Below are 22,123 nucleotides of genomic sequence, written 5' to 3'. Positions count from 1 at the left end.
TTATCATTCTGCTTATTGTTTTATTGATTTCTACATATTCTATAGCTTCCTTTTTTTATCCATAAGCTTCTTTGTTTCTGTTGATATATAGTTGTTCTTTTTTAGATCCTTTTTTGCTATTTCTTTTCCTGATGTAATCATCGTTGCTGTAAGTATGTTGTCTATTTCATCTATATTGTAACCGTTTCAAAAGATAAAAGAAAATCATTATAAATTTCAATATTTTTTTTTTAAATAAAACTAATAGCCCCATCTATCTGTCAAGTACCTACCTGTAGCCGACTCAAGGATTCTTCTGTAATTCCCAAATATATCCGGTAGATGAGCATATTTTTCAACTTGTCACTCACGCCCAATTTCCAGATTCAGGCGCCATGACAGCGCTTCGCTCTTTTCTGTTAAGACCGTCCAACCGTTAAGACGTGTTTCCAAAGTGGGTCTCAATTCAGAGGTGAGCAAATAAATCCTTTTCTTGTCCATATTTCAGATAGATATTTATTTTTTTAGACCCTTATTGGAGAGGCTATAATGCTGATATTATATTTCTAATACTCGTCGCAAGATAGTATTGCTATGGAGTTATTCCAGATCATGGCCCAGTAGCAGTATCTTTTTTTGGAATCCCTAACCCCTCTTATCTAGGATGGTGGTGATTTTATATAGTACGTAGCTGAATCAATGGTTTATTTGGTGACTTATTAAACAAGAAGAGAAACAGAGCAGATTAAGGTTGTACCAATTTTTATTATACCTACTTTCAAGACAACAGAAATGATTATGAACTCAAAAAAAATGAAAATATAGTGAAGTGTTCTAATTTAATTTAAAGGTTTATTTTCTTCATTGTTGCTAGTTGATAAATAACTATATTATTTTCAATGTAAACAAATTTCGAAATTTGGGGTTAATATATATATATATATATACATTCATTTTCTTTATAACCAATTCTTAATTTAATACGATACAAAGATTTTTTGTTTATGATAATGTTAACATAAAATAATATTTTGGAATCCCTTTGGGATGACGTAACTTTTAATGTTTTCTTTTTGTTCATTGCTAAGAAATAATAAAGAATAGTTTTCTTGTACACTTTCAATAAATCTTAATTTTTTTTTGCTCTTCCCCTTTGAGGATAAACCAGGGGTGGCGTCCAATAATAAATTATAATTTCATATTATCTAATTGTGCTTGAATTTAAAATACGATATAGTTTCTATATGTTTATGAAAACCCCGCCCAATTCTCTTCCGACAGTGAGCGATTCAGGCCTTGTATATATTATTGTAGCACGGCAGCGTTACATAAATGGCGCCCAACGTGGGGCGTGTATCTTCATTATAAAAACAACGTAATATGTTTATGATTTCTGTTTACATTTCGTATTTTAGACTCAAGTTGATTGTGTATTTGCTTTTACCCAATTTTTGTTTAATCAGTTTAGAATTTTTTCTGCAAAGTATTTATATGATTATATGTATTCGTTTTTAATCTTCGTAAAATTGCGTAGAAATATTCTCGTCGTATTTTTAATTTTGTGAAATACATAATACGTATTTGGAATGTTTATTACGTGTGCATTTTAATGGTCGTATTTTGAATGGTAAGATAATCGTCTGTTTATTCCCCGTCCGCCTAGGTAAACATTCCATAAGTAAAAAATGAATTTTGTTTATTTCTTTTTTTAGTGTTCAGATTGATTGAAACCTTGAAATTATTCCGGCTAATATGTCTCAACAATTTGTATAGTCCTCAATTCTTTTTCCTTGCAGTTCAGTCTTTTTGTTTATAGAACCATAATAATTATATTCCTCAATGTGTTTATTTTAAATGAACGAAATGGCTATTAGCGTTTGTTATTTGAAAAATCAATTAAGTGAATTTTATTTCTTGACCTTGATTCATGGTTTCTATTTACGGCAATCAGTTGGGAATTATACCTATATACAGGCTGTCCCGACCTACCTGATTTTAAAATGTGTTATCTGGATTTTTGTAGAATACTTACGCGAAATATTCTTTTTTGCGAGGATTTCAAGTTGAGTTCTTTGATATTAGGATGTTTTTAATATGTTTAGTCTGTGATCTGATAAATTTTCTTTTTAATTTGTTTTTCGTTTATTTTAAAAAATTATTTTTTCATAGTTTAACTTTTTCGTACTTTGAAAAGAAAATTTTATTTCCTGAAAAGGAAAATGCTTTCTATATTTTACAGTCCATGGTTCTTTTGTTTTGAATGTATAAGGAAGTAATGATATAACTTCGTTTCTCTCTGCCTAAGGCGTCTTTGTTGAGAATATAGAGCGGAAATATTGTTATTCTCCTTCTGTTATGTTAATTTTATGTCTTTGTGTGGTCAGATGTAGTAGAAGTATGTTTTTGGTACTGGAACTTATTGTTATTTGTGGTTTTACCTTTTTTTTCTCGAGATGTCCTGTAGGACGTACAGGCACGTGACCTGTATTATTGTATCTTGAGTTATTTGTGTGATGTCAGACTGTTGTATATCCAGCAGCTTTCTTTTTTTTGTCGTTGACATTTTTGCGGTGTTCTAATAGTTTATTAGACCACATATACCTTTTTGCTTTGAGACTTTTGGCTAAGGCTCAAAAGCTTTCATTTATTATCTTGTGTTCACGATATGGTACAAGTGAGGTTGAAGTAGTTTGCTGTTGTCTATTGTGACTCTTTGTATATACAGAGGTGAAACAACCCGCTGCCGCCTATTGTGAATTTATCTTTTATCTTTATGTCGACGTTAAGACCACGTTTGTTTATCAATTGAAATAGTTCTGGTACTACCGTTAAATGACCCACTGAGAATGAAAAGTTTATATTATTTTGACTCTGTTAGAGTTCTGCTAAAGAATGGTAAACATTTCTTTGTGATTTGTATGACGACCATATTGGATTCAATTAGGTGTCAAAAATGTTTTACTGTTCAACCTTTTTTTATTGTTATGGTGTGTTACATCCAACATCATGATTTTTTATTATTAACGATGGACTGTAATATTTTTCTATTTCTTTGGAAAACGGTAATGATTCTTCCGTTCCTTTTAAGTCTTTTCGTAAGTTTTTGTTTCGTGGAAGACTCTTATGATTTTTTTTTGTTTCTTTTGGAAACAGCAGTTTGAAACTGAACTGTTTGTGTAGCGATTGTGGCTTGTATGCCATAAACCCATTTTCTTTCTTCTTCTCCAAGATTGTGTATTAACGGTTTGGATTTATTTTCTTCTTTTGTCCTTTTGCCAGTCTTCTTGCTTGGAAATTTTCCGCTGTGATCAATCACAGAGGATATTCTTATGGAACTATTGGCCATCCTGTCTTTCTTCTTTTGCGTTTAATTTTCAACCAGTGGTTGGAAATTCATTCATTGCTTGACTGTCATAGTCAACTTTATTATTGTTTGATGCTATTTAGGTTGTCTACCTAGTGGATAACCATAGCGAAACTTGCTAAAGCTACTTAGTAGGCCATCCGCCTTTGTTGAGCTGGAAGCATCCCTCTTTTCGCTCCCAGAAACTTTAACACTGGTCTGTTCCACACTTTTGGTTAGGTTAGAGCCATATTTATAGAAATCTGCCATTGGTCGTTGTGCCTAATAGCCAACGAACTGTACCTGATGTCGATTCATCAAATCGAGCATCCAGTTTAATTTTGCATGTAAATATGTCGTGATTTTTGTTTATTTTTTTGTTTTATTAAGACCTAAAAGCTTATCAACCTGTCAGTATTTCGTCGGATAATTCAGATTTGTCTGAAACCGAATAAATCGGTTTTCTTAAAATTTTATTACCTTTCTTCTAAAATGTTCAGTCCATTCTTAATTTTTAATTTTTTTAGTTGATTCCCTTTACGCCTTTGCGTACTTAATCTTTGCTACCTTCTCCAGCGACTATTCAACCCCTCCGTGGCCCGTGTACAGGAAGAGTTGCGCTAACGCGAACTTTATCCTGGAGAGGATTCGTTTCCTTTCCAAATTTTTTTTGGCGTGGGGTCAGTACAGCACTGATACCCTAGTACTTAGTACATTGAATACCACTTTGCTTCGGCAAATCTGTCCCTTAGTGCTTCTTTCCCTTCTGGAAGTTGACACGTTTCAATTTTTTTTTTTGAGCTGTCTCGACAACCCTTGTTTTATGTCGGTGGTGTTGACTATTAGCCAGGGAGCATCCTGCTATAGTCAAGTGGATTAGTGGACTTATCCCTATTCCAATTAATAATTTTGTGTATCTCAGATGTTGTCGCAAAGAGACGAGCCTCTGGAAGTAGTGTAGGAGACTCCGCACGTCGATCTCCAGAGCAACTCAGTTTGGCTCGCACCCCAGTTCGTTGAACTGTTTTACTTTTTATTATTATAATATTGATCATTTATTGTGTTCAATATGTCTATATATATGTATATATGTCGTATTTCTTTTCGACATAAATTTTATTTTTATCTTATCTTATTCTACTTCGGTATTATTTTCTCTCTAGTTTGTATTGATCGAGATCTTGAGTTTGTGCTACCCCGACCAAGAACCTATATTGATTTTAAGGGTGTTTGCAAAATTTAATCTCATTTTATTTTTAGAATGCCTTGGTAGAATGTGATATTTTTATGCTTATGTTAGTTTATATTACAATAAATTGTACATACCTTTAGTTGTCTTCAAGTGGATACAAAATTCAATTTATCTTATTTTACGGATTTATAAATCCAAGTAATTTTTTTGGTATCTATACCAAAGATATCAAGATTCCTCTGTCTAGTTACCAATGATAGTTCATTATAGTATCTGTTCATTTTGCCTAAGTTTTACTCTTAGTGTGAAGACCTTCGAATTTAGACTCTCTATTCGAAACCCCCCAAAATAATGTTTGAAAAGATTATTGCTGTCTAACATCCTATATTCTGAATGGCCAGACACTGAGGAAGGCTAGGGATGAAGTAAGCGGATTCCCGCTAGTTGACTCGTCGGAATGATAAGCCATTCATAATTGTATTTCAGTAATAAATCTTGAATAACAGCCTCCCGCGTCAGGAAACTTTTTTAGTTCTCCAATACTTGTTTAGTTATATAATCTAGAATTATTTAGACCCTACCCGAAGTTGACCCTACCCGAAGTTAACCCTACCCGAAGTTGACCTACCAATGTTGTCCCTATTATAGGCGGATGATACACGTTAGTTATCACAAATTCTAGTTGTCATACTAATAACTAAACATCAGCCTTTTTTTTGTTTCTAAATATAGATGTGTCTTACAGAAATTCTGATGTCTACCTTTCCCAGTAAACTTATTAAGGCTTGTCTTTGTAGAACTTTAATGTACCCAATTTTGAACTATTAGTAACTCTTTCCTTTTATTTGTGTATTTCTAAATGTGTCTATAATGACGCGCTGCGTTATTACCTTATGTTATTCGTGGATTAAGTCATAGATGAAAGACTCTATGCTTCCGAACAAACGATGACACATTTGTATTTTGTATCTTATGGCGTTAATGATACGATTGTATTATTATTCTTATGTTATTCGTGGATTAAGTCATAGATGAAAGACTCTACGCTTCCGAACAAACGATAACATTATTTTTTTTTGTGTTTTATTGTGTTAGGTCTCATAACGACTACGCAGTAAATTATCTGTTTTGTATCTTGGTGACAACACTAGTATGTTTTGCTTTATATTACTTATGAAATTTCAAATAATAATATCTTAATTATATTGTTTCGATTGAATGCGAGCATTTGGTCTCAAATAATGATTTGTAGATATGTTTTGTTTTATTCCGCTTTGTTCATGATATTGGTTATAGGTGAAATACCCTATGCATTTTGAGAGTGAGCATGCAATTTTTTTTTGTTTACATTTTTATAGTTGAGTCATTTCTATGCGTTCTGTTTCGCTTTGTTCTGAAATCTTTGAGTTGTTACCACGTGAGTTGTGAAAGAAGGATTCTGTGAGTCCAGATTGTAGCTACATTTGTCCATTCTGTTTGTCTTACCTCTCCGTATATCTATTTCCACTTTTGAAAAGGTTAGTATGGTGTGCCACCATGCCTAGTCCGATTCCACGCTGGTACCCAGTTGAAATCGTGGGGAGGGCTGTGTAACCGTTTCAAAAGATAAAAGAAAATCATTATAAATTTCAATAATTTTTTTTTAAATAAAACTAATAGCCCCATCTATCTGTCAAGTACCTACCTGTAGCCGACTCAAGGATTCTTCTGTAATTCCCAAATATATCCGGTAGATGAGCATATTTTTCAACTTGTCACTCACGCCCAATTTCCAGATTCAGGCGCCATGACAGCGCTTCGCTCTTTTCTGTTAAGACCGTCCAACCGTTAAGACGTGTTTCCAAAGTGGGTCTCAATTCAGAGGTGAGCAAATAAATCCTTTTCTTGTCCATATTTCAGATAGATATTTATTTTTTTAGACCCTTATTGGAGAGGCTATAATGCTGATATTATATTTCTAATACTCGTCGCAAGATAGTATTGCTATGGAGTTATTCCAGATCATGGCCCAGTAGCAGTATCTTTTTTTGGAATCCCTAACCCCTCTTATCTAGGATGGTGGTGATTTTATATAGTACGTAGCTGAATCAATGGTTTATTTGGTGACTTATTAAACAAGAAGAGAAACAGAGCAGATTAAGGTTGTACCAATTTTTATTATACCTACTTTCAAGACAACAGAAATGATTATGAACTCAAAAAAAATGAAAATATAGTGAAGTGTTCTAATTTAATTTAAAGGTTTATTTTCTTCATTGTTGCTAGTTGATAAATAACTATATTATTTTCAATGTAAACAAATTTCGAAATTTGGGGTTAATATATATATATATATACATTCATTTTCTTTATAACCAATTCTTAATTTAATACGATACAAAGATTTTTTGTTTATGATAATGTTAACATAAAATAATATTTTGGAATCCCTTTGGGATGACGTAACTTTTAATGTTTTCTTTTTGTTCATTGCTAAGAAATAATAAAGAATAGTTTTCTTGTACACTTTCAATAAATCTTAATTTTTTTTTGCTCTTCCCCTTTGAGGATAAACCAGGGGTGGCGTCCAATAATAAATTATAATTTCATATTATCTAATTGTGCTTGAATTTAAAATACGATATAGTTTCTATATGTTTATGAAAACCCCGCCCAATTCTCTTCCGACAGTGAGCGATTCAGGCCTTGTATATATTATTGTAGCACGGCAGCGTTACAATATCTTTGTCATCACTGTCTAATTTTTAAGTAAGTTGTTCTTTTAATAGGTCTTTGTATATCTCTTTATATTGCCCTAGTTTGTTTCTATCTACTAGATCCCAGGTTTTAATTATTTTTCTTTTCATTTCGTAGTTACCGTCAACACTAATTTTTGCTCTGACCATCCAGTGATCGCTACCTGTTGTGAATCTGTTAAGAACTGTTACAACTTTAATGATATATCGTTCCGTGGACAGTATGTAGTCGATCTCATTTTTTGTGGATCCATTAGGGCTGATCCATGTCCACTTTCGTTGGGGCTTCTTTTTGTAAAAGGAGTTCATTGCGTATAGATGCTTTTCTTCTAGGTAGTTCATCAAAGTAGCACCTCCATCATTTCTCTGACCATACCCGAAATCTCCTGTTTTAGTTTCTTCCTTGTTTAGTTTTCTACCCAGTTTGGCATTGAAATCTCGAATTAGTAGTATAAGACGATTTTTATGTTCTTCCATAGCCTTTGATATATCTTCATAAAATAGTTCGATATCTTCGTCATCATAAGCTGTCATGGGGGCATATACCTGGATAATTTTAATTGATGTTCTTCTTATTTTAAGTATGACATAGGCTGTATTCGGGTTTCTTCTTTTCGTCGAGTTTCTGATAGGCCTATGATATCTCATTTTATGTTTGTTAATTCTTCTTCCAATTCATGTACTTTTTCATCTGTAGACATTGATCTAATATTGTATGTCCCTATTGACAGGTTGACGGATTTTTTTGATTTATGTTGTGTTCGTCTTAGTGGGTTTTTGTTTTTATCTATCAAAAGCGAATTATTGCGTCTCCCAGATACCGCGAGGCAGACCTTTGAGGTGTGGGATAATATTATGGGTTATTTCTGGTTTCGTCATAATTTACACTGAAATTACTAACAAGAGAGTGCTCTTACTTATACATGTTCAAATTGATATATGGTACCAACAGATGCTAGTTATATACCATCAGTACTAATAAAATGAAAACTATCAAATTAATGTCAATTTCATTGAATAATCAAAACAATCGAAAATATATACCAAAACAACACAATAAAAGTAAAAGTAGAAGAAGAACTAACCGACCCTATTGAAGCTGGTAATGGGATAAGACAGGGAGATTTCCTGATTCCTTTATTGTTCAACCGGATTATGGATGAAATAATAAAAAAGTAAGAAATAAAAGAGGATACCAAATGGGAGAAAAACAAATTAAAATAATCTGCTATGCAGACGACGCAATACTATTCCTTCAAAGTGAAGATGATTTACAACGTATGCTACACCAATTTCATATAACCGCCAGAAAATTTAACATGTTAATTTCTTCAAAAGAGACAAAATGCATGGTTTCAACAGCAAGTTTACTAATATGTTAATTGGAGCTGGAAGGTCAGATAATAGTACAAGTGATGGAGTTTAAATATCTAGGTATCACATTATCTAGCTACGGAAATCTCGAAACTTAAGTGGAAGATCCACTGAATAGAGCAAACAGAGCCGCAGGCTGCTTAAATGAAACAATATGAAGAAATAAAAATATCGGGAAAGAAACCAAAGGCAGAATTTACAAAACAGTTATCAGACCAATAATGACATACGCAGCAGAAAGAAGACCTGACACAGAGAGGACAAAAAGGATGTTAGAAACAACAGAGATAAAAACACTTAGAAAAATTGATGGTAAGACACTATGGGACAGAGCTAGAAGTACAGATATACGATGTAGATACAAGGTGAAGAACATTAAGAACTGGTTAAGAAATAGAAGAGTAGAATGGAACGATCATATAAGCCGAATGACAACAAATAGTCGAGTAGTAGACATGGCAAGAGACGGTTACCCAATAGGAAGACGATCAGCAAGAAGACCACGAAAACCATGGAACGGCAACTTACTGGAGACACATTGAAAAACAGACAGAGTAATGTCTATATAAAAAGAAGAAGAAGAAGAAGAAAAAGATACACAGGATTGACAGGATAAACAATAAAATAGCTGCAAGAAAGAGAAAATGAATCAGTCATATTAATGTAGAATAGCAGAGGACAGAGTATTTGTCATAGCCTTAGACAAGTGCCGAATTGAAAAAAGACCACAGGTCGTTCAAAGAAGACGGAACTCTAGAAAGAAAATAGAATAGATTTAAAACATAAATAAAAGCATAAACATGTCTTTTCTTACTCTTTTAATATTGAAAATACGCAAATAGAACCTTGAATTAAAATGTAACCTTTGATATCTGTGATAAACCCATCATCACCTGAACAATGGTGCCATGTATGAAGTTGAAATTTTTTACACCTATTTTAACTGTTTATTTTTTTATTATCTATATATGAGTTACGAACGATATCACAAACTTATTTATTTTCCACAAACAGGCTCTTTAATACCTTAAATTATTACTATACAAATCTGATTCGAAATATCGTCAAAAAGTAATACACGGCATGTAAAATTTAAATTTTCAATAAAAGTAAAATATTAGGCATTACTTACGGGGTTCAAAGAACGAGCCTTTACGAAAATTTAAGTACTAAGAAGATCAAAACAATCGGGCATACCCAGGGTAATGATTAAATAATTAATCGGCTCATTCGTCAGTCACCCCTTTAATATGATTTTGTCAAATTGGTCCTTTTTAGGACCAACTATTCTAATAACATATGTATATAACTGTTAAGGGTATATCTAGAGATCAAGAAACTTTACTTTACTTAAACTTATCAGACATATGCGCTAAATACGAATCTGACTCATTTCTAGTACAGGAAACACATATAGGGCCTAACGTAGGGTATTTGGTATAAAGCTTATCGCTGAAAACCACATTATAGATATAGACATGCTATCTCTGTCGGAAAAAAAGCAAAGAATAACTCAAAGTAAGAAAGGACAACACCAGTCAGCTTTCAGAGAACCTTTCAACGATGTTCAGCTTGGATCCACCATCTACATATTTAATGAAAAATAATACAACTACCTACATTGAGAATCTGAGCACTATTACGAAATCTGTAAACAAAAGTGGCTATAGATAGGGAAGATCATGTAGATTACAAATGCTAAATTTTACCCAACACATCAAAGACGGGTACGAAAAATATCAGGTATCAGGGGTGGTATTTTTCAATCTAAATGCCGCTTACAACACCTTAAATTACCAAATATTTCTCGAAAAACTATATGATATCCCCTTAGATAACAAACTCACTTATATTATTTGCGTATGCCTATACAAGAGAATATTTTTTGTATCACTCAATGTTAAGAATAGCAGATGAAAAACGGTCTTGCTTGGGGTAGCATAAAAGCACCTACACTGTATAACATTTACCCAAACGATCAACTCATACCGGTAGATAATAGGACTAATATTATAAAGACGATACACCTATTATTGCACAATAAAAATAAACTATGAATCAATTTTCAGCCAAAACCCCTGAAAAACTCATGTGCGCTTCTCAATTTCCCTAACATAGACGCTTTCACAAACTGAACATCCAATAATGTCATGAAATTGTTGAACTGTAGACTTCCTATAAATTTCTTGAAAATAGTTTGTATCCCACGGGATCAGTCACAGATCATTGTTTAAAACTAAAAGGTAAATTGAGGACCAGAAATAATATTCTTCGCAAGCTTGTCAGCTAAAAATGAGGCGTACGTCCTTCCGCCTTTAAAACATAGACGCTTGCACTATATGCTTCTGCTGCCGAATATACCTTGATAGACAAATTAACCATTCTTTTTTTTTGTGCACACTACTACCCATTTAAACACAAAAATATCTATTGCAGCACTTAACCATATTTATTTTGAGATAACCTTCTATCGAGATATCATATGAGTATACAAATAAGACCAGAACTAAAATAATAAAAAAGCTTTATACAAGATATCGCAGAAGAGTAGATGAAATAAATGTAGTTTTTATTAATCGGGTGCTTACATAAAACGTACAAAGACATACTCACGTAAACAAAATACATTACGAAATTTCTGTAATAAAAAAAAAAAACATCGAATTCGGCATTGAACTAATAAAATTATATTAAATAAAAAAACATTTCTAAAAATGCAGAAAAAATAAAATTTTCTATGCAAGCGAACATTCCATTAAATAATAAGCCGAAATCCTTTTGTATCTATATACCTGTTTTTTAAAGAACCAGTTTCCTTTTAGTACGTAGTTATACCAGGTAATAAGATATCCTCTGTTACACAGTGTAATGCATATGACATTACTCTGTCTACAAATAGTAGATAAAAATAAGGAGCCCATATAAACCGTTCAGGGTATATGTTGAAAATATACGGTATAATCGCACAGTTGCCAAACTCTCAGAGCTTACTTAAACCGATAAACGTATGGTTCAAATATACAATGAAAAAGATCTGAACGACCCCTATAATATATACACGTGAACTAAACGATATACATTTATGATACAGGGGTATTTAGGGGCTCCAAAAATTTTTTATAAATTATTAAACTCTACATGTTGATGAATCGACTGAACCAATATTACGGAATTGTCAAGTGAGCTCCGTATATCGGTATCCACTTGACCACGGAGCTCAATTGAACCTGAATTTTAACATGGGCGGAGTTCACTTAATGCCGTAGATATATATATGTATATACATATGTATATACATATGTATATATGTCTTTCTCTCCCCGGCGGGTCCCAGTCCAATTTTGTTTTTCACCTGTACTTTGTTGGCATTGTTTGTATATGCCCGTATCACTGCAGGACTCTGTTTTCCAATTTTTTTGTAATTGAACATTCTGCTTCCATTCTGTTCCATATTTCGTCTGTTCTTATATTATCCGCTCTGATAATGTGTAGATATCTCCTCATAAAGTTCAGTTTAACTATTCTTATTTTATTTCATATTGGTGTTGTCATTGACCATACTTTCGCTCCATATAGGATAATATTCATCACTATGCTCTGAAAGACTCTTTTTTGTTCTCATTGGTTAGAGTGTTCTTTCATAATACTGCATGGAGTGCTTTCGTGGCTTGTTTTCCCCATGCTATTTTTATTTCTATATCTTTTGTACAAGTACCATCTCGGCTTATTCTCTAAACTCTCGGTCTCTTCTTAAACTTTAAATCTGCGACCTCGGATTCAATACATAAGTATTCGGTCTTATTTTACATACATATATACATATACATATTTATCTTGAGTCCCATAGCTTATATTCTTGCGTTAATTGCCTTATGTCATCTGCAAAAGTAGTATATGTAATATATTCTCTAGTACTGATATGCCCATTGTTCCGCATTTTATATACCATATCTTCGAAGCCTGTTTTTTGTTTATTTCTTTATGAATTCTTGTTTTTAGGTCTCCAATATTTGCAGGTTTCGTCTTATAAACAACATTACCCAGATGACCCTATATAAAATAATTCAAAGGATTGAGGTATGGCGACCTCACTGGCCATTCAATATGTCCACGTCTTCCAATCCACATGGAAAAATTTCGGTTAGGTACTTTCGAACATCTAAAGCATAATACGGAGGCGCACCATCCTATTGAAACCATAAACTTTTATCAAAACCTCCAAGATTAATTGTACTGGGGAATAAATTAACTAAAGTAGGTACGAGATACCCACTTAAAAACTGAAGGTATGCTGGCCCGTTTAAATTACTTTCGAAATAGTAAGGGTCCAATGATTTTATTTCTTACAATGCCAGCCCATACGTTTACCTTTTGCGGGTATTATGTATGATGTTCCCGCATCCAGTTGGAGTTTTCTTTTGCCCAGTATCTACAATTCTGACGGTTGACCTCGCCATTTAATTAGAATGTAGCCCCATCAAAATAAATAATATTTTAAACCAAGAGAGGGTTTCGGGGACTGTTATTTCGCAATTTACTTACGTATTTTGTGTACCGTTGTTTTGCAAACATCGAGATCACTACTAACCTTACGAACAGAAGTTTGCGCATCTTCTTCAAAAGCAAGTAGAAGCTAATGTAACATAATTTACAGAGAGACGACCTGATTTACGTGCATTTTCAACCGTACCAGTTTCTCGAAATTTCTTTTCAATCTTACTTACTGTTAACTGCATGGTGTATTTCTGGATATTTATCACTAAATAAATTACACACTTCCATCTGAGTTCGCGATTTGTCTCCAACCCAATTATCATGAGTATTTTAATTCTTTGCTTTACACTCAAATTCATTTCTACTTAAAATTAATCTAAGCAATAATACAGAACATTCACGATTCAATACAATTATTTTACTACTTAAATATTATTGAACGTTACTAAAAATAATTAGAGTTTACCAAAAACTAGAAGTAGGCTACTTTTTTGCAATTGATAATAAATAATTTATTTTCTAAGTACCTACATATCTTTCAAATTATATCCATTAAACCGGAGTATTACACTTTTTTGAAATCAGCTCATTTTTATCGATCTAAAAATGTCCTAAAATACAGGATGTTACATTTAAAAAAGAGCCGAAGGCGTCATCACTGTAATGTGTATCACCTTGTATAATGAAATTTTATTGTAAAATGTAGAACATTCAATTTAAAAATCGACGTGTTTTAGATTTTTTAAAAAGTCTTTTCATTTAGGAAATATCGAATTTATTCCATACTTTACAGACACACTGTATATTGTTAGTAATATTATTTTATTTATAGCATCTACCAATAGTCAATACGTTTCTGGATTTTCAAACGGTCGTTACTTTTTATGCTTACCTCCAGGAGTGCCATGTCCTAATATTGATCCTAGAATAGTAACTCCAACGGGAACGGCGGTGGTAAGTAAAATTTTTATTTTTCCAAACCTAAAACTAATGTGTCTTTAAGCCAGTTGCAGAAGTAAATATTTGATTAGCTTTATATTCATCACTTGTCACTTCCTTTTTCTCCATATCGCTCCAACTGCATTTTTCCATCTTTCTCTAGGCCGTTACACAGACCTTCTCCCGTCTAATCTTTTCCAAAACACATTGTTTATAAGGAGATTGTCGGTACCACGCTTAGGCTGTGACGTTCAGTAGCTATTAATAACACCGTAATCTATAAAGTTCAGTATGTCTGTTGCAGCGAGCTAGTGAAGTGCTAATTTTTAAACACGTGTAAACACGATTGGTCTACGATTGTAGACCACGCGCCTAACAGTGTGAAATTATTTTTCGAGTACCTACGTAGTGTTTTTATACAATAAACTTGTCATGAATTAGGTAAGTGTGGTTTTTTCTTGAATTGTACTTCTTAGAAATGTATTTATATTTGTCAAATATTCAATTTTGTGTTTTTGCACAAATGTATGCATTATTTTGATACATAATTTTATAGTATTTTTCTTCTTTGTTTCAGAGAAACATGACTGACTCCAAGAAAAGGTGTACACAGAGTAGTACAGACCCAGCTGTATGGTTAAGATGGTTTGAAGAGGAATCAATTGGAGACGAGAGCCCAGTAGATGAAAATGAGGAAGATAAAGAAGAAGAAAATGAAAATATAGTGGAAAGAAGTGATCATGAGACTGACTCAGAACTAGAACTCACATCAGATAAAGATGAATCACAAAGCGACGATAAACAAATTGGTGATGGCAAATTTTACAAAGGTAAGGATATGACGACAAAGTGGAGAAAGGATTGTGGTAATGTACAAGTGCAAACGCGTTCTCATAATCTTCTAACATACCTACTTACCCGGACCAAAACGTGATGCCCTCAATGCAATGCTTGCAATTGACTGTCTTAAACTTTTTTTGTCTGACGCAATCATTCGAATAATAGTTTGTTCAACGAATATATATATATATATATATATATATATATATATATATATATATATATATATATTCAGAACATAAAAGAGCGATTTTGTAGGTAACGGGATGCTAGATTAACTGATGAAACGCAGATAAGAGCTTTGATAGGAATTTTGTTTTTAATAGGAACACTAAGAAATTCAAGAAAAAACGCTCGCATAGTATGGGATAATTCCAAAGGCAATGGAGTCGAATCATGTTACCTCGCTATGAGCGAAAAACGGTTTAGATTTCTACTCCGTTGTTTAAGATTTGATGATATCAATACACGAACAGAAAGAAGGGAATTAGAGAAATTAGCACCCATTAGAAATGTTTTCGAAATTTTCAAAATAATTTCATGCCTAATGCGTATCTGACTGTTGACGAGCAATTATTGGCTTTTAGAGCACGCTGCTCATTTAAGCAATATATACCCAATAAACCAGCGAAGTATGGGATAAAGATGTTTGCGCTGGTTAATGCAAAAAACTTTTACACTTTCAATCTCGAAACATATGTCGGAACTCAACCTGATGACCCGTATAAGGTTAGCAATACTGCTGAAGATATTGTACTACGATTGGTGCAGCCAATAGAGGGAACTCATCATAATATTACAGGCGATAATTAGTTCACCAGTATTCCATTGACCAGAAAATTGCTACATCAAAAAAAATTAACTTATCTCAGTACAATGCGCAAGAATAAGCGTGAGATCCCCGCTGAGTTCTTGCCTAATAAAAAAGAGAAGAGAAACCTCTATCTTTGGTTTTCAGGAGGATATGACGTTGGTGTCTTATTGTCCCAAAAGAAACAAGTCTGTTATTTTGGTATCTTCAATGCACCACGATAATGCCATTGATCCAAAAACAGGGGATTCCAAAAAACCTGATATCGTCAGCCGATATAAAAAAACTAAAATTGGTGTAGATTGTGTGTAAAGAAATACGTGTCGTTGGCCAATGATAATATTTTTGACCTTTTGAATATATCGGGTATAAACGCTCTTTGCGTATATAAAGGAAATCATCCCTTTGAAACCAAAGTCAAGAGAAGTGAGTTTATCGAGCAATTTGCTTGGGAATTGATCAAGCCTCAGATAGAGGAGAGGTCAACTAACACCTACGTGCCAGTAGAACTAAGAAGACTTCTTGGAACTGCTCTTCTTGGAATTGAAGCCCCGCCTGCTCCACCGGCAAAACCAGAAAATTACGTAGGACGTTGTCATATTTGTCCTCGAGCCTGCAACAAATCTACAAGAAAAGCTTGTGCAAAATGCAACCATTACTCATGCAAACAACACACGGCAGATATGTGCACTAGCTGTTTGACCGACTAAATATATACTTATTTTGTGCTCACTTTCATGACTTTCAAATGATTTTTTTTTAAATTACCTTTGGTTTAAGTTTAAGAATTTTATGTTGTTGTTCAAAACTTATCTCAGAATAATAAAGGTAGAAAAACATGCTTTCCGTTTTTTTTTAAACTACACACCGATAGATGTATATTAATTAAAATGAATTTTATGTTAAAATATATGTATAAAAAAATCTATTTTAAATATCCTTTTAAAAATTTATCACATCAGATGTCAATTAATAATAAAAGAAAATAGTCTACATACGTAGACCACGCGCCCAAGGCCGCTACAAAATACCACGCGCCTAACGTAGGGTTAAAAACAGTCTCATCTTGGTCACAAACCTTTCAAGAATGCTTGTGTATATGATAAAAGCATGTTTCGCTCTTCATATTCCTAAAATTCTGTAATAAATAATATACCAATCCATTCAAGTCATAAACTGAACTACATAATCGTCTATAGAACTTTCCACGTTAAGAAAATAACATTGCGGAGATATAATGGCCAATGTATTTCTTATGGACGATAGAAGCGCAGCGATGCCACGATGAATACAAGCACGATTCAGGGTTGTATAATTTGTATTTTCGTTTCCACAGACATGAATTAAATTAATGTTTTTTAACGTAATTGACCAAAAGTGCCCATTCGAAACAAGAGATGAGAAGTAGGGAAAATGATTTTAATTAAATAAATAGTATTTACAAAAGATAATTTTATTTTATCTTATCTTAATTATAGTAACGACAGTTTATTTGTTTTTCGGTAAAAATATCATATACCATGAATCATAGAAATCAGTAGAAAATATTGCTTAGTTAAATCATACACTTTGCCGGCTATTAAAGATTTAAAAGCAAATAAACGGACCGCTTGGAATGCATATATCTAATTACTAATTGCAACTTATTGTAAGTATGTCGTTCTCTGAGACTACATAATGATAATAAGGCTTTGTAGTTCTTCAGTTGTTATTCTGACTTTACAGTTAAATGTTAATTGAAAATGGAAATTCAAAAATTAAGCCAGGGTAATATATTGCACATCGGTGCCAAACAAATTCTTTTAAATGTATTTAATTATCATCTAAACTTAAGAAGTGGTGAAAGTGTTAGAAGTTTAACCTATAAAGTAAGTGTTATGACAGGAGTAAGTTTTAGAACTATTTTTAAAATACGCAAAGAAGCTGCGCAAGGAGAACTAATGCCCATAAAAAAACAAGAAAACTTACCAAATGTAGAGTGAACAACAGAAAGTTCACTTACGATGCAGTAGTTCATACGCGGCTACGTGCCATCGTGCATAGTTTTTTCTTTTAAAATTTACCGCCGACATTGAACAAAGTTTTTGCATTGGTCAAAAAAGAAAAAGATTTAGCAAACATGTCACGCACAACAATGTGGAAAATACTCCATGAAATGAACTTTGTTTTTTGCAAACGAGGAGTAAAGTCAAGCATAATTGAACGGCCCAATATTCTAAAATGGAGGCATCAGTATTTGCGTGAAATAAAAAAATTTCGTTCTCAAGGATACAGCGTCGTTTATTTGGACGAAACTTAGGTAAATGTTGGATATAGTGTTTCCAAAGAATAGAAGGACCTCTCAGTGACTTCAACCAGGGATGCGTTTGTTAAGGGGTTGTCAACGGGCCCAAAACAGCCGACAAAACGAGGCCCCGATTTGTTATAGTGCATGCAGGTAGCGAATTGGGCTTTGTAGAAGAAGCTGCTTTTTGGTTTTTAGCTAAAAAAAACTCAGCGGACTATCATGATGAGATGGATGGTCCTATATTTGAACAATGGTTTAAGGAAAAGCTGCTTCCTAATCTTCCAAAGAAAAGTGTTGTGGTGATGGACAACGCTTCGTACCATTCGAGGAGAGAAGAAGTGATTCTGACACAAGCCTTCAATAAAGATCAAATTAAGACGTGGTTGCTGGAGAAAGATAACTTTTTTAAAGAAGATTATTTAAAATCAGAGCTCATGGAAGTCGTAAACACATACAAAGAAAATTACATGAAATATAAAATCGACGAGATGTGCAAAGAGAAAAATGTTGCCATTCTGAGACTACCTCCATACCATTGTGAGTTAAATCCAAACTCCGTACCAAGAAAAGCTGAAGCCACACTAGTGTTGCTCAAAATCGGTCTTGATCTTGCAGCCTTGGTCTTGTTCTTGCGTTTTCGCAAGACCAAGACCAAGACTGACCATGCAAGATTTTACCTGCAAGATTCTTGCACTTAGGAGTGTGTGGTTTTATCGAGTATAGTATTCCTGGTATATGCTTAGAGACTATGAGATGCAAAAAAATGTGTAACAAAAATTTTGAAAATTGGACTTACGAACAATATCATAAACCCACATGGTGAATCAAAATATTCATTAAAAGAACACTTAACACATTTGACACGTACTCAAAGGTCACAATTACAATGTAAAAATATAATACTTCCCAGCAGACGACTTCTTCGCTCTGAAATTAATTGTCCAAAGTTTGAGAATAGTTGCCCTCTAAACATAAAATAATCTTCTTGCGTTGAGACGCCAACAGTAATATTTGTTGGTAATATTTGTTGTTTGTGCATAAAGCATAAGACAAAAGGTTTCTACGAGAAACAACCTTCTCCGGAAACCTGTAGGGAGCAAGTGGGGTGCAAACCCCCAGGTCTTCAAGACAACAGCTGAGGCCTTATGTTTCTTAACAGGGAATATGTTTGTCTCGTCTGGGGTAGATCTAGACACGCTCAACAAGTCACCAAGGCGTTAAATGAAACATGTAGAATAATTACCGGTTGTATGAAGCCTACCCCTCTACCCCTACTGTACCGGGTAGCTGGATTCGCATCACCAGATGACCGTAGATGTGCCTCACAATATGTGGAGAAGTTCAGGCAAACTTTCGATGAAAGGCACTAATTATACGGGTGTGACGAACCGCCCGGAATCAGCCGACTTAAATCAAGGAAAAGGTTTATGAGAATCGCATACGCACAGGTGTTGCCCCTGTAGAACAGAACAAAGGGTGTAGACGTAGCCCGATATTGGGCAGAAAAACTGTAGTCCGATCCAGACACGAAAAAGTAAAGTAAAGTGTTGTTTGTGAATATGTGAGGTAGAATATGAAAGTATTAAGATATTTTACTATTAATATTCATTTTTTAATGTTATGTTATTGCATAATTAAAACTTAATTATTTTTTTACTGCATTTAAGGTAATTTGTTGTTGTTTTAGTCAGGGTTATTTATAAATAAATTATTGAATCATTGAATTTATTTACGAAGTTGAAAAATTTTTAAATTAATGTTTTAATTTTTTTTTGTTGCCAGTGATTTTATCCTAAAAGATATACTAAAGATATTTGTTTTCTCGTAGTTTAAGTTGTAATAAACCTTTCTGTGAAAACCTTTCTATCAAATTGCCATAATTAATGTTTAAAAAAAATATTTTTTTAATGTTGTAATAGTTTTTGAGTTTATATTTTAGATCTGGCATATATTGGTTAGTAAACATGTGTTGGAGATATTTAGTATTACTAAATTTTTCACTAATGATAACAAAACTACTATTAACTATTAAAACTACGAGAAAGCGAATATATTTAGACTTTTAATAGATAAAATCACTAGCACTTAGAAACATTAAAACAACAATTTAAACTTTTGAATAACGCTGGGCCCATAACGGTTTCTTAATATTGTTCTGAAGCTATTTTCTTGTGGCATTTTAAATTAATTACTATTTAACTGGGAATAATTATTCCCAGTTACCGGCTTATTCCCAGTTAAATAGTAATTAATTTAAAATGCCACAAGAAAATAGCTTCAGAATAATTTAAACGTTTTTTAACTTCGCAAATAAATTCAATGATTTATTGATTAATTTGGAAATAACCTTGATAAAAACAACAGCAAAATTTCTTAAAATACAGTAAAAAATAATTAAAGTTTTAATCAAACCATAACATAACCTTAAAATATGAACATTGAGAGTAAATATCTTAATCATTTGATATTCTTACCTCACACATTCACGATAAACAAATAATACCAATAACACAAAATAACCAAAAGTTCTTATTGATTCTTCAAACAATTAAAAACCAATATTTCCAACTTCTTATGAGATAAATACTTACAAATTAGAAATGTTTGTGAAAAAAATACCGAAATATTTAAAGTAACAAAGTAACGATATACAGTGATGAGTGCCTTAACCCGCGATCACTGTCGATGTTAGAAAAAATCTAACAAATTTGAATTTACCCTTATATTTTTGATTTTCGGGTAGTTATGATTTAAATCTTCTAGATATGCCTGGTGATGCTTTGGATATATCGCATTTTAAAGCGAAACAATGGGTTGGAGTGGGAGGTGCGGACTGCGCGGTGCACGTTGGATAAAATCTAACACGACAGTGATCGCGTACTCGCTGTCGAGTAAGGTTGTTGTTTATTTCGTGTAGTCTGTCGAGATTATTTACGCTCGTCTTTTACACTTATTATCTAAAATGGATGAGAAAACACAAGAACAATTGATAAAATGGTTCGAGGAGTGTGAGAGTGATGTGGAAATGGATAATAACTCGGATTCAGATGCTCCATCTAGGCATAGTGAACACTGTTCCGATACAGAACAATCTGGGTTGAGTGAGAGTGAGGAAATAATTGAAAGTGAGCCGGTTCCATCCACAAGTGCTTCAAATATAACTATTTTGCCAATTGATGTGCCAATCTCTAGAGGAAAAGACAAAACAGAGTGGCTTCATCACAAAAGAACTGATCTCAGAAATAAAACTTCCCGGCAAAATATAATTACGAAGTTGCCAGGCGTAAAAAATGTAGCGAAACGATATAAAACAGCTCTATATTGTTGGAAATTGTTTTTCCCCGATGAGATAATTTCTTATATTGTTGATTGCACCAATCAAAAATTAGATAAAATGAGGCCATCATACAATAATTCAAAAAACTGCGCGCCAACCGATTTTATAGAAATTAGTGCATTCTTGGGTTTGCTTTATCTGGCCGGAGTCAAAAAAGCTCAGCATTTGAATACCGCAGAGTTATGGAGCACCAATGGAACCGCACCGGACTTTTTTGCGGCTACATTATCAAAATATCGGTATCATATTCTGGTTCAAGCTATAAGATTTGACGACAGCAATTCAAGGAAGGAACGAGCAAAATTTGACAATTTAGCCCCTATACGTCACATTTTTGATGCCTTTGTTCAACAATGCTTGAATAATTACACAATTAGTGAATACGCAACAATTGATGAAATGTTGGAAGCATTTCGGGGTAGATGCAAATTTAGACAGTATATTGCTAATAAACCGGCAAAATACGGGATTAAAATATATGCGCTTTGTGATGCTAGAATGTTCTATACATCTAATATGAAAATTTATGCTGGCAGACAACCCGATGGGCCTTTCCAAAAGCCCAATGATGCGAGTAGTGTAGTAAAACGACTTATTCAACCAATTAATAACTCAGGAAGAAATGTTACTATGGACAACTATTTTACATCGGTTCCTCTAGCCAATGATTTATACGAAAACCACAGATTAACTATAGTAGGTACAATACGAAAAAATAAAGCCCAAATTCCTCCAATGCTACTGGATGTTAAAAATCGGCCAATAAAAAGTTCCATATTTTTGTATGGTGAC

The 22,123-nt window shown here is 33.3% G+C and overlaps 1 protein-coding gene across 2 annotated transcripts in view; it reads left to right on the top strand.

The window, feature by feature from the left end:
- LOC140448420 (inactive CLIP domain-containing serine protease A3-like) overlaps window positions 1-22,123 on the top strand; it is an 86,919-nt gene that overhangs the window by 29,774 nt on the left and 35,022 nt on the right. For both annotated transcript variants that reach the window (XM_072541504.1, XM_072541503.1), the window contains exon 2: window positions 13,950-14,071. In XM_072541504.1, the coding sequence (XP_072397605.1) occupies window positions 13,950-14,071 (122 nt within the window). The remainder of the gene's footprint in view (window positions 1-13,949; window positions 14,072-22,123) is intronic.

The sequence above is a fragment of the Diabrotica undecimpunctata genome, chromosome 8 (genome assembly GCF_040954645.1).
Source record: "Diabrotica undecimpunctata isolate CICGRU chromosome 8, icDiaUnde3, whole genome shotgun sequence".
In the NCBI taxonomy this organism is placed as follows: Eukaryota; Metazoa; Arthropoda; class Insecta; order Coleoptera; family Chrysomelidae; genus Diabrotica; species Diabrotica undecimpunctata.
Note: the sequence above shows the minus strand (reverse complement) of the source record. Positions and strands in the feature narration are given on the sequence as shown.